This window comes from Kryptolebias marmoratus, linkage group LG6 (assembly GCF_001649575.2).
Source record: "Kryptolebias marmoratus isolate JLee-2015 linkage group LG6, ASM164957v2, whole genome shotgun sequence".
NCBI classification, from domain to species: Eukaryota; Metazoa; Chordata; class Actinopteri; order Cyprinodontiformes; family Rivulidae; genus Kryptolebias; species Kryptolebias marmoratus.
The window spans coordinates 18,948,658-18,963,119 of record NC_051435.1 but is presented as its reverse complement, the minus strand read 5'-3'; the positions used below and the strand labels follow the sequence as shown (position 1 = coordinate 18,963,119).

General features: G+C 45.1%; 1 protein-coding gene across 1 annotated transcript in view; it reads right to left on the bottom strand.

The window, feature by feature from the left end:
* cntnap5a (contactin associated protein family member 5a) overlaps positions 1-14,462 on the bottom strand; it is a gene marked incomplete in the record, with an annotated part of 168,784 nt that overhangs the window by 60,191 nt on the left and 94,131 nt on the right. The window contains 2 exon segments of the mRNA XM_025004623.2: positions 9,583-9,736; positions 9,827-9,970. Of these exon segments, the coding sequence (XP_024860391.1) occupies positions 9,583-9,736; positions 9,827-9,970 (298 nt within the window).

Sequence of the window (14,462 nt, the reverse complement as noted above, 5' to 3'; positions counted from 1 at the left end):
TTTAGCTTCCAGTTGGTCAAACCGACTGACTTGGAGCCACTCTTGTGTTGGCCACCGTCGATTGGCTACGGCGACTGACTCCAAAAGGTAAAGTTTCAGTCAATATCCGCTCAGTGGCTCATGAGATGTTTTGCTAACAGACAGACGACGTTAAAGATTAGATTAGATTAGAGCAGATTAGACAGAATTTTATTGATCCCTTGGAAAGACCGCTTCGGGGAAATTAAAATTCCAGCAGCATCACACAGGAGGTAATAAAAAGGAACAGTACCAGCAGATTGTGTCAATAGTTACGGCAAATATAAAAATGCAACAATGTACATGGATAGATAATACGATATACAGACATATTTAACAATAAATAATACTGTATAACCAGTTCCTATCTATTGTTAGAGTTGTGGTGGTCCTCTGTCCTCCTGCTACCTCCCAGTGAGGAGTTGTGCAGTTTGATGGCATGAGGGATAAAAAGACTCCTCTGGTTGATGACGAGGGTGTGCAGAGGGTGACTGGCATCGCCCATAATGTCCAGAGTTCTCTTCTCTGCAGCCGGCTCCATAGAGTCCAGCTTCATGCTGGGCCGACCACAGAGCCGCCCAGTCTGATCAGTTTTTCCAACCTGGATGTATGCTTGGTAAATGGACTGTACTTATACAGCGCCTTCCTAGCCAACCAGGCCACTCAAAGCGCTTCACAACACAATCTGTGCCCTCATTTACCCATCCACGCACGCATTCATGCTACATCTCTATAAAGCGAATCAATAATCATTGAATAAATCATTCTGTGGAGTCTAATCAGTGCTATAGATCGCACTTTTATTGGAGGACGACTGCTCTAACCATTGAGCCCCAGCATGCAGCGGTGTAGGAGTTGCCTCCTCAGGAAGTACAGCCTGCGAGGACCCTTCCTGTGCAGGTGGTCGGCGCGTGTCGTCCAGTCCAATTTGCTGTCTAGCCACACTCCCAGGCTCTTATAGGAGTCTACAAACTCCACCTCGGCCCCATTGCTCAGAACTGGTCTTGGCCTTGGTCTGGACTTCCCAACGTCAGTAACCAGCTCCTTTTGTCGTTGAGGTGCTGAGCTGTAGAAGTTCCAACAACTATTGGCGAAGTTTTAAAACAAAGCTCCCGTGTAATCCGCTAGCCCCCAGAAGGTGCGCTGGTGATCAGTCTCAGCTCACCAAATTTGAAGGTTCGTTGGAGCATTGCACAGTCTGACCTCGGGGTGACTTTGGCAGCTGTCTTAAATGTTTTCCACTTGTGTATAAAATGACAACTTTTCCAGTCACAGAGTGTTCAAAGCCCACTGAAGCAGAGAAAGCACACACAAGCATCGCTCCGAAAGACCGAGGTCTATTTAGCGTACCGCGGGGAATAAAGTGTCTTATGTATCAATATTGTTATTGTTGTGAAATTACACCAGCAGTAGTCTTTGAGTAAAGAAAAAAAAAAAAAAAAAAAAAAAATCATGTGTCACCTGCTGAGTTCCAGACTGCAGACAGTTAAAGTCGGTGGGTGAAGACAGAACAACATTTAACGACTTCGGTGAAGAGCAAATCAGAGCTAAAAGCTTAACGGGAGTAAGTGGCGGCTTGTTTTTTTTTTTCCCCTTCCTCGGGTGGCTCCAGCTGAATCCTAATGCTAGGCTGGAGGTGTACGTACTGAGCTGTTTCTTTACATGCCGCTCATGAATATTTTATGAGGTGATTATAAACAAAACTTCCAGCAGCGTTGGGGAAGCGCAGCCGGCATGGCACGCGTTCCCTCCCCCCGCGTCGGGTTTTCCGGGGGAGGAGATGGGAAGTCCTCCGCAGACGCAGGAGGACTTTTCTTTTTTCTGCGCGTGTTCCGTTACTCCAGGTTTAGTGAGCGTGAAGCGACCGACGCCGACAAACCAGTCGGGAGGGTTCAGGAGTCGGGACAGGAAGTGCTGAGGGGATTGCTCAACATGCAACAGTGCGCATATCCTTCGCCTCGTGTGTGTAGGACATCAGCGCCTGAGCGTCTGTGGGCGCAGGAGTGAACACAGCAGGGCACCCCCCACGGACTGTTAGTGTCTATAACCGCTCCACTTCCTGGAAGCAGGATCGTGGAAACATTTCACCCTGCAGCCATCGCCGACTTCCAGAAGGTTTCACAGATTCCTGACCTCCCGGCCGGTCAAACGTCACCACAGCACCTCCCTACTCTGATTATACAGCTCTACTTAGTTAGTTTTTTCCTCTCCAACGGAGGGGGCTTGTGTGACACACTACCTTTCCCGCAGGAGACACAGATTCACACGAACATCACTCAGACTTTCGTGTAAATATCCATCCGATGGAAAATGTAACTATCGGTAAAAAAAAAAAGGCGTGAACCGCTTAAAATGTTTCAAGTTCGGTGTCTTCTCTTGGCTGAACTCTGACCAATGTCCACTGCAGGCAATCCTTTGTAAAATACATGTAATGAAACCTGCAACTCAGATTAGGGACATGCAGAAACAAGAAAGAGATCTCGTGATCGTAAGACATCACGGGATTTCTCGTCCAGGTAAAAGCTTTTTAAAGAATCACCATCAAGTTTCCTCTAAACAGAATCGCTTACCTAACATTAACTAAGATCACGTGAGTTGTAAAGCTAACAGTAAGCTGAAGCCAGCAGGATGTGTCCACAATGAGACTCTGTTAGAGTCCCACGGGGCGAGCATCTCGCCCCTGGCTCCCTGCCATCGGATCGTCTTCAGACTCTGCCTCCTCACAGGCGGGGGGGCACGGTAGCCGGATTAAGGAGATCTATACAGTATTCCCTGCACCGTCCAATAATTTGTTTTGAGGCCCCTAAGATTAGTTTGCCATCAGGAGACCCTACCAGGGGCTGATGCCCAACATCGCCTCCAGGATCACGGAGGAACGTGCGGGACGAGCCGCAGCACAACCTGCCGTGTCCCACAGTGGAGATTTTCTGTTTGAAAATCCATTTAGGAGACTAAATTTTCAAGACAAATTGGCAGCTTGGAGCAGACAGACCTGACATGAAGCGAGCACGGAAAACTAAAGACAGAGGAGGGACATTTTCTCCGACACGGCGCCCTCATTTTCTCTCTTTCTACGCTTAGATTAACCACAGGTGGCTCTTATTTAACTAATTAGGTGGCTTCTGAAGATAATGGTGGGCTGTCAAAGCAAAGGGTTTTGAAATATACGCACCCACCACTTCTTCAGTTTCAAAAGTTTAAAAAAATTTTTTTATCCCCTATTCACGTTTGTCAATTTGACGTATTAGTGCAGAATTATTACTTGAAATCAAATTAGACTTTATTTTACGCAGTTAAAGTAAAAAAAAAAAAAAAAAAGATACTGCGGGGGGAGGTGTCCGCCTCTCCGGTGTAATTATCACACCAGACTCTTTTCACAAGACACAACTTCATACCGGGAGAGAGGGGGCAGAAAAGGCAACAACTTTGTGCACGAAAAAAAACAAAGGACATTAAATTACATCTTTTTTTTTTTTAGAGGAAAAGGCCAGTTGTAAGATCATTCAGAACATGAAAATAAGGTCTGCCCCACTAATATTTAAGCTCAGAAGCCACTACTCCTGTTAATGGTAAAAAAAAACAAAACAAAAAACATTTGTTTTGCAAAAACGCCCATAAACTGTTGATCGACTTGACCCGCTGTACGATGAGCTGACCTGCTCCCACCCAGGTTAGTACGAGTAGACCAGCCTTATTATCTTTATAAAAACCACCAGCCAAAACAAGACATATTGAGGTTAAACTGAATTCACATGTCTGTATGAATGTTTTGACCCATGAATCCGGAAAAACGTGGCAAATTTCCTTACTACGTTTTCGAGAAAAAAAAAAAACATTTTCAGGGTTTTAATCTCGACTCATTTGTGAAAATAAGTCCTGTCGTGTGGAGCTAAAAGCACCGTTCTGAGGCCTGAAGAGACAGGCAGGAGAGATGCTGCAACATTTTGAAGGAAACGTTAAAGATGACATTTTAGCATAAAGCTGAAGGTGTTCCACCACCCTAACCCTTATAACCACTCCTGACAGCTCTTAGAAGCTGATAAAGGCAGATAATCAATAATGTTCTACGGGGATTTACTCCTCCCTAATATGAGCCCTTCAGAACCTTTACTTGTCGCTGGAGCTCCCCAGTGCGTTCCGTCTGTTTAGCTTCCAGCCTGTCCATTCAGCAATACGGTCTCTACAATAGACGACAATTAGGCGCCAACAATATTGCAGGCAGACTTTGATTTGTGCTGAATTAGAGCCTAATACCAGTGTGAATAACTTCAACGTGGCAATAAATAATTAGCCTTTGTTCCGAACAGACAGAAGCAGCGGGGAGGTGGCTCTAAGTGTCACTTCCCTTGTTACGAGACATTTGCGTGCCACATTGTTTTGCGTTTCCTCACTCTTGAGTTGGTTTTGGCATTTAATGACAGTATTGTTGTAGTTGGCACGGAACAACCTCCGGCGCTGTTAATAGCGCCCATAAATGACCCCGTGGCTATACGCTCTGAAAGCGTAAATAGGAAAGCCATTTGTCACAGCTGATTATTAACAGCAGCTGACTTTTTTTTTTTTTGTCAAATCTGATTATTTCAAACGCATGTGCTGCGAGCTTCGTCCATCACAGCTAATTACAGATCCTACAAACTCGGATGTAACGTCTTCAGATAAATCTTAATTTAAAGTCCACCTAATAGGATGGATAGATTGTTACTGCTGGAGTATAAGACCTATTGTACCTAATTAGTCCCTATAATTTCACTTTATGGACCAAAAAGCCCTTTATCAACCCCACATACGATTGGACAGTTGAGGTGAATAAATCGTGTTTGCGCAGATTATGGGCATCGTTTATCATTTCTGACAAACTGGTCAGCAACAGCGCCAAGCAGACGAAGATCGGGTTAAAACAACTACTAGCCTCATCTGTAAACTTGAACAGAAGGGAACTGAACATTTATTTGGCTTCTTCACTCAAGCCCTCCCTGATGGATCCCCTCAGCACAGCTTTGGACTGGAACAACCAGAAGATGACCTCCTCGGAGGAGACCCCATCCGACCACGGTGACGAGCTCAACGCGCTAACGACAAGGCTGCAAGGGCTGGAAAAGATGGAACTGAGAACCTGGCGGGCGTTCTTTTTCACATGGGCATTTTAGAGAGACACGAGAAACTGTGGCGCTGAACTCCTAGGAAACCCCTCCGTCCTCCCACAGTGCCGGAATGGATTTCTTCTCGCCAGCTTCTTCACTCTTTCGACTTTTGCTTCCATTACTGCGACTGGAAGTTTCCTTACACAGACTGAGACAGTACACGCCGTTTGGCTTTTTGTTAATTTGCCACGAAGAGACCAAAGAGGGGGATATATGGCTGCAGTTAGAGAGGACATGGAGGTAGTTGGGAGTGAGGACAGAGTTAGATGGAGGAGGACGACTAGCTGTGGAGATCCCTGAACAGGGAACAGCCGAAAGAAAAAGAAGATCAGTGGGGTTTTCAGATGTGGACATCTGGGGCTGTAGCCTTGCAGGTGTCAAAATGCAGCTTTAACTAAACTCTGCAACTATCTTGGGAGAAAATTTACTCCCCTCCAACAGTCACAGCCTCATGAGATACGAGCTTAAAGAACTGCCGCTCACCTCCAAGGATCGACAACCATATGATTTATTTGTTTGATCATCGGTCATATGCTGCTGAATGGGTTCTCCCTTTTTTTCTTACCTTCATTAATTGGAGGTGGGGACAGTTGTTGGAGGTCCCCTCTCCCACGGGGAGCCTAAATAATGCCTTTGTTATGTACAGCTTAGCGAAGGCTCTTTCTTTGAGTCAGTGCATAATACTAAGAGACGAGAGAGACGGAGAGCGCCTCATGACTGATTCCTGGAATAATGGGATCAGAGGTGCATGGGGGAAAGGTAATTTCTTGGAATGGGAGAGGTTTAGTGATCCTGTTTAGGAGAGCAAAAGTGTTTAAACACCTTAAACTTCTGAGGGCTGATATATCTGAAGGAAACAGTCGAATAGGTTTTCCATCCTTGTTATTCCTCCAAAAATCTTCTGATAGAGTCCATTCTGATGGTCGATTGCCTTTGTACCTGGTAGGTTCTAGGTTTATGGCTACACTATGTCCTACATTCCTAACCTAACCTAACTGGATCATGAATAGTAAACTGGACTGCTCCAACCCTAACCCCACTACTTTTTCTAAAATGGCCGGTCAGTATTTTGAAGATCCTTGTTCATCCCATAAAAAAAGAACTTCAATTTTCTCACAGTCCTCTGGTCCACATAAAAATGCTTTCCTCAAAGCTTTTGGTAACCCTAGGGACTAAAACCATTACTGTCTTGAGTCCAGCCTGTGTGTGTGTGACTCTGGAGTTTCCTGAGAACTGAAGGTTTCTATCGACTAACAACATCTTATCAGACAAAGGTGCAATACAACCGGAGCAGTCTTTAAAATAAGTATTTTCCTTTTATTTTTTCATCACGTTCTATGAACGACAGAAGCACCAATCTTCCAACCCCACATAAAGAAAGAGATCATCTCGTTCAGGTTAAACCAAAAAGCCTTCAGCCTTCAGGAAACAAAGATAAACTATTGTCTTGGTTCCTACAGCATATACTCATCCACATATATGGGTTAAACCAGATGTTTACATACACTTTATAAAAAGACATCATTTTTTTCGCCTCACTGTCTAAAATGAAACCAGACTCAGGATTCCTAAAATTATTTCTATTTGTTGAATACCCGAATATGGGAGAGAGAATTATTTAGAGAAATTTGTCTGCTTTCTTCAAAGTGACAAGCTTTCTTCCATTTTTTAATATTTGGTAGCATTGCCTTTAAACTGTACGACCTTTGTCAAACGTTTTGGGTTTCCGTTGGGCTTCTCACAATAGTTTGGTGGATTTTTGTCCCGTTCCTCCTGACAGAACTAGTGGAACCGAGTCAGGTTTGAGTCTTTTCAGCTCTGCCTATAAATCTTCTATGAGACTGAGATCAGGGCTTTGTGACGGTCACTCCAAAACATTAACTTTGTTGTCTTTAAGCCACTTTGTAACTATTTTTTTTCAGAATGCAGAGGGTCATTGTCCATTTGAAGACCCATTTGTTCCCAAGCTTTAACTTTCTGGCTGATGTCTTGCTTCAATACTTCCACATAATGTTCTTTCCTCATGATGCCGCCTATTTCCCTTCGGCAGCAAAGCACGATGCTGAGGCTCAGGTTTGCCCTTTTTTCCTTTAAATATAAAAATGGTTATGGCCAAACGGTTCAATTTTAGTTTCATGAAACCGCAGGACATGTCTCCAAACATTAAGGTCTTTGTCCCTGTGTTCATTTACAAATGGACTTTATGTTGCTTTGGGAGTAATGGCTTCTTCCCCACTGAGTGACCTTTCAGTCCATGTTGGTACATACAGGACTGGTTTCTGTGTGGATAATGACCCTCTGACCAGCTTCAGCAGCATCTTCACAAGGTCTTTCCCTTTTATTTTGGGGTTGATTTGCACATTTCACAGCAAAACATGTCCATCTCATGGAAAAAGAACCTGTCAACTCTGAGTGGAATGATGGCAGGACGTTCCTGTAGTGTTTATACTTGCATATAAATGTTTGAACAGATGAGCCTTCAGGCAGCTGGAAATTGTACCCAAGGTTGAACCAGTGTTGAGGTCAACAGTTCTCTTCCTGATATCTGGGCTGATTTCTCCTGATTTTCCCATGATGCCCCACAAAGAAGCAGAGTGTTTGAGGTGAACCTTAAAATGTTCCCACAGCTGTGCCTCCAATTAACTCAAATGTTGTCAACTAACCAATCAAAAGCTCCCAAAGCCATGATATCGTCATCTGGGCTTTCCTAAACTGTTTAAAGGCAAAATAGTAATCTTATTGTATGTAAACCTGTGACTTTGAAGAAAGGAAAAAAAAAAAAAATTGAATCCTGTTTCAATATTCATTCATTTAACAAACATAATTAATTTCGGGGATCCTAACTAACTTAAAACAGACAGTGAAAAAAAAAGGTCTTGTCTTTTTATACAGTGTATGTACAAATCTGGTTTCACTGACATTTACACAAAGATTGGATTTTAAACAAGATGCTCCTTTTTCCCCCGGAACAAGCAGAAACCCCCCGCCCCCACAGATCTGAGTGGACTGGTTTGTTTGGAGGCAGAGGCATCAGGGTGTGAATGTTCTAGTAGATATTATTGTTCCTGCTAAGTGCTGAACAGCTCAATAATGCCCACATTTTAGTATCGAAGGTTTACGCCAGCTGTTTTTGTTTCGTTTTAAGGGTCAATATTGTTTGTCGAAAAGGTCCGTTTGTCATCGGCGTATTCTTGAGCTTTAGCTGCTGATTTTTTGAAAAACTTCCAATGGTTTTCCATAATATATGACCAATGTTAAGCTCTTGAACATAAAAAAACCAATCACATGTTGGTCATCACATCCAAACTGGCACAGTTTCTTTAAATTTAAGGGTGAATCTCATGAGTTCCATGTCGGCGTGAGTTAATAAAAGCGCGTCGCTCTCCGGGCGGAAACGTTCAGGCGTGCCGTGTCTCAGGACACCCCCAATCAGTGATTTAACAGTGTGGAAAAAAAAACAGTCGCACTACATTTGTTTGCAGCCCCCTCTCCCCAAACAATCGCCTTCTTTTGCTTCCCCGTGCAGTATTTTTTTTTTTATTCCCCCCTGGGCTATGGGCACAGTAAAGTGTGAAGGACCAGTCCTCCTGGAGTTCACAGAGACAGCGCCGCCAATGCTCGAGAGGCAAATTCTCAGCCAGGAAAAAAATAAATAAAACAGACGTGACTGTTTGTTTGTTTTTTTTTCCCCAGTCCCCTCTCATCCGCCGAGACATTAGCTGTGACGGAAACGAGACGAGAAACAACATTAGTCTGGCTAAGCTCGGGAAGCGAAGCGTCTCCTCTATCATTCTGTCTCCTCCTATAGAGCGTCTCTTCGCCCACCGACGCAGCAGACTGGCAGAACTGTTGTGTTCGCGCCTCCTCCGACTGAGAACAATGTGGGCTAAGAAAGCAGGCGCTCTGAAACCTGACAGAGGCGCCATTCTCTCCTCCCCACGCGACAGAGAGTGGCAGTTTGCATGTTGTGCCTCGTCCCTCTAAATGTTCCCCTCGCGCGCGCAGACATTTACGGGGCGCCTCGTAGGTTCTGCCGGGGCCCCCACAGCTGTGCAGGATAATGAGGGGAGAGCGCGCGGCGCAGGACAGTGGGGAGCGGCTTGTTAGCATAGCGCTCTGCCAAAAGAAGGTGCCGGCGTGTTTTCTCCCGCCGCTTTAATTGGAGGATCCAGTCGGCTTGTTTGCCTTGACAGGACAGAATGTCAGCAACTCCCCCGGCTGCGCCGCAGACAACACGCCGCCATCCGCAAATGATCGGCGAGGGGAAGCGAGCGGGCTCTGCGCTTGCCAGCCCACGTAGGGGCTCGACACTCCGCCATCAGCCGGGCGGAGGTTCCTGTCAGCCCTCGGCGAGAGAAGCCGTCCTCCTAATTAATCAAAGCGGGGGGAAAAAAAAAAGAAAAAGGGAAGTCTGCTCCTTTACCTGTCCTTCATGTTGCACGTGTCAAACTGGAGCTCGTTATAGTTTCCCAGCAGTCCTTGCTGCACGTGAGTGAGATTCAGCAGCTGGTCGTTGATGGAGATGAGCTGCATGCAGCCCTGGAAGGAAGGAGCCTGACAGTCCATGGGTGGACAGCCTGGACAGAAGAGACACCGAAAACAAGCCTCAGTTTTGCTCTTCTTTAGTCCCAGAAAGAAGCAGGCGACGGGAGAATAACGTCACTCACCTCCGAAGTAGAAGCTGCCCCTGGACTCCACTTGGTCCCAGAGTTCGATTTTGGAGGAAGGCTCTCCGTCCACGGTCAGACCGATTTGTAGGTTCCTGCTGGTAAGGCTCACGGAGTGCCACAGTCCATCGCTGACTCTGCGACCTGCACGACAATACGCACCGGTTTGTACATCAGGACATCAGGACGATGTCAGCACAGGACGGGAGGACAAACACCAAATGTCCTCTTCAGCAGCTCCTAAAATCTAGAAACGTCCTCAACCTGTCTGTCAGGAGTTTAAACTACATGTAAAAAACATGTTAAAATGCGTGAACACACATATTTTGCATGTTTCTTGTGTGCATTTAACACAAAAAAATGTAAAAAAAAAAAATCACGTTTTCCTTTGAGAAAACGTGTTAAATTAAGATGTGACGTCCTATTTGCAAAACACATTTGGTAAACGTCACACGTGAAAACAGGTTCAAACGACACGTGCCACGCGCCGCGCCCGTTTCCTGTCGGAGTTTGGACGCCAATGGGAACTTCACGTGTGGGAAAAAACACACGCCTAAATCGCATTTTTCGCCTAAGCTAAAACTGTTCAATTTCCGTGCGAAACCCATGCTCTGCTCTCGTTTCCCAGTCGAATTTGAAACATTTTCAAACGATTCATGTGCTCCCGTGTTTTCCCACATGTGGAAAAAAGGTGTATTTATGTGGTTGATGAATGTGTGAATCATGGGCTCATTCTACTGAACGACACTGATTTTAAAACCTACTTTTCCTAACATTACAATAACACTTTTTTTATACTTTACCGTAGAAAAAGTTACTCATGTGTTCATGACTAAGGACCCTTTTACAATGGACGACCCCGCTACGATATAAAAACGCACATAAGAAAGCGTTCACACCTTTGTGCGCCACCACATTTCCCTGTCAGCCACCACAATGACAGGAAACACGGTCCACGAGAGGCAGACCTCCGATCGACAGGCGGATGAAAGACGTCGTATTAAAACCGAATGTTAAATCCTGACAGCCGTTTTGAGAATGCGTGGACTAGAAATTTATACTCCAACCTGATCGTGAGGTTCGTGGCACGTTCTAATCTAACAACTGCAAACTGGAGGAGTTCAGGTGAAAATCCAAACCAAGCTAGGTCAAAATATCTCAGTCAGTGTGTTCGAACTGAAATATAACTCGTAACAAACACCATTTGCCTCCGATCTTTGCCTTTGCCTGGACTTTTCATATAAACCAAACAAACATATAAGACTTTTGTTTTTGCTCCCATTTTTCATGAGCTGAACTCAAAGATCCAAGACTTCCTCTCTGCACACAATAGGCCTTTTTCTCTCTAATGTTTTTTCCCAAATTTGCGTAAATCTGCGTCGGTGAGCGCTTTTCCTTTTGCCGAGATAATCCATCCACCTCGCAGGTGTGGCGTATCAAGGTGCTGATCAGACAGCGTGAGTATTGCACAGGTAACAGGGCTAATGTGGTGTACGATTCCACATGTCACTACTTTTCATTTGGGTCTATGTATAAAGGGGGAAACAGCGCCCTCTGTGGTTAGTGACAACATTGCCGGTCACAAGGTGTGTTCATTAATATAAGCACTGTGGTAAAATATGGCACATTATTGATCATTGTCCATTATATGATCACTGAATCACTGTTAGATGTACTTATATGTCAATCAGGACGATAAGGAGTTTCATATTGTGCATTTTATTAGTTGATATTATTGTAATTGACAAGTGCACACCAGAAAATAGCCCGGGATTTCTGACCAGTACATATCTTGTTTCATTCAGGTTAAGCAGCATTCAGTTCTACGCTCGTCTCCTGGTTATCATTCGAACACAACCATACGAAGAAGGAAAGGCGAACTGAACGGGTTGACATCTATTTGGACCGAGCTGGACTAATACCTGGGCCAAGTTCAGCACGGTTACACACAGGTGGGCCTCAGGTTGGCCACAATAAAAAGGTCACTCTAAAATGTTGCAGTTTAGTTTTGCTGTATGGCGGGGGTCAGTATCTGGTGTGACTGCTATTTGCCTCACGCAGTGCAACCCATTTCCTTCACGTCGGGTTGATCGGGTTAACATGTGCCCTGTGGAATGTTGGGTACGGGAACAGCGGGAACAGTTCCTGTTGTGTCGATTGAAAACCCTCAGAGTCTGATGGCAAGAGACCAACACAAGACGGGAGAGCAGCAGCCACAGCTCAGTGACAACTCCATTCCTCCAGGAAACTCGAGGGCGCTTCAAGCACAAAGGAAGGCCAAAGGTCGGGACGTGACAGCTTTAATCCCTGTATGAATGGGCGCCACTCACATCTCTTTATGCTGTATAATTCGTTGAAAAAATGATGACACGAGTAAGATGTGTTAAAAACAGTGTGGTGGCAGAAGCTTTCTGTAATGACTGAACAAGCAGAGAATAATAAAGTCAATTTACTCACTTTTACTTTAAGATTTCCTTCAATCTTAAGCAGTTGAAGACCAAAATAACTCTGTATATTGAAATAGTTTATAATCTACTCCTTATTGTTTGAAAGCTGATGCAGAAACCATCTTCAGCCCTGCTCTGGTGGATAATTATATCTACAGTGAGTCACTTTAGGCTTGGAGCTCAGAGTCTCTGTCTAAAAGCTGTTTATTTACAGCTACAAGTCAGGCGACCTGTTTCTGCGTTCGGGGAAAAAAAAAAAGTGTTGCTTTGTTAAAGTAAATTTCAGTCGCAAACAGTTAAATCTGTTCTGTCATTTATTTTGTTTGAATTCATTTTTTAAAAAAAAATTCAGGCGCGACTGGCCATTCAGAAGCCACGGAGGGAGAAATTAGCGTTCAGAAATGACGCGAGCGCCGCGGAACCTAGAGACTGCGCGGAGCAGAACTCAGCTGCTTTGACGCGGAGCGCAACGCGTTAAATTTTATGCCTCGTCTGCCTCGTACCGTTTTCAAAAACATGATGAATTAGCTTACTTTAGCCGTTCTCTTTGCGGCTAACCGTGTTTTTTGTTTTTATTTAATTAAATGCAAAGCTGCCGTGCGTCATCGTCAAACTTCCCCACATAATAAATCTGTTGGTTGTTTAATCCCATTGTGGGCGGTCACACAGATCATATGTCATCACCTCTTCACATTATTGAGCCGTAAAGCCGGCTACCCGTTTCGGCTCTGTTGCTACCTCACTTCATGGCACAAAGGTACATCAGGGGTAGGTTGGTTAGCTTCGACCCCCACAGCTGCCTCGGTCCATTCAGAAATCCCACCGAGGCGACCAGAGGGCGTCCAAGTCCCGACTTGGAGTGCTTCCTCTCACATGAAGTCATCCTGGAGCTTCAGAAAATTTCCAAAATTCTAAGAGACGCAGCCTTGAAGAGAACAATCCCTTCGGCCGGGAGTTCAGATGACGACGCCACGCCTCCGTTCGGATTCGATCAGCACCCGGACGGATCTGCGCCGTGCCCCCTCCGCGGCTCTGAGGGGACAGGCGGGTGTCCCGGTGCACCCTGGGAAGTTGTTTCAGTCTCATCTCAAGCAAACGGAAGAATTTCCAGAGATGCCTGTCGCTACCGGCGCACCTTTTATTCTAAAAGCCTAAGTGCCCGAGGCGGTTTTTTTTTTTTTTTTTCCCTCCCTTCCCTTCTCTCTGCTATGCCACGTTTCAGGGAATCAGCCGTGCAGCCATGAGGGATTGCTGCAGAGCATTAATCCAGACGTCCTGTCACACTTTCGGGTCAGATACATCTCATTTGCTGCTGACCAGCCCCGAAGGGTCGGCCGAAGGCACACATCCAATCAGACAGGCTGCTCGCTCAATAAGGAGAGTGGGACCATTTGCATTTTTTTTTTTCCTTGTCTGAGCAGATGTTTTCAAATCATCCTTCTGTCAGAAAATAAAGTCACTTTCACGTCACTAAAGCTCCGGAGCTGCGGAGGCAGCGGCTGCACGTCCTTCCCAACAGATGCGGAGAGGTGAAGGAAGCCCAAACTCATACCGGATCTCGTTACCTTACCACTCCGGCCCTGTGCTTTCAAACGGCGCCCATCAGAGCAGCTGTTTTACTGTCGGAGTGAAAACTGAGGGGACAATTTTTAGAAAAGTGCATGGATGAAATGTGACGGAGCCCCCGAGGCTCACTTTAATCGTCTCCACTCAGACTGACGTTCAGGGCTCTGTTCAGAACTTTACACAAAAAGTGGTGGGGAAAAAAAAAAGGTGGGGATGACATTTTTCACAACTCTCCTGTTTTCAGAGATCCAGAGGTGAAAGGAAGAAAAAAACAAAAACAATTCAGTTCGAAATGAGCACAACTGCAGCGTGAGTTTTATAAACTCAAGTTAAAACAAGCAGGACAGAGGTTAAAATGAGCTAAACACAAGCTAAAAGCATTTGAACAGAAGCTAAATGGAGCAGGACAGTAGCTAGAAGCTAAAAATGCAGAACAAAGGCTAAAAGCAGCAAATCAAGCTAAAAGCAGCAAAACACAAGATAAAAGCAGCAGAACACAAGCTAAAAGCAACAAAACACAAGCTAAAAGCAGCAAAACACAAGCCAAAAGCAGCAAAACAAAAGCTAAAAGCAGCAAAACAAAAGCTAAAAGCAGCAAAACACAAGCTAAAAGCAGCAAAACA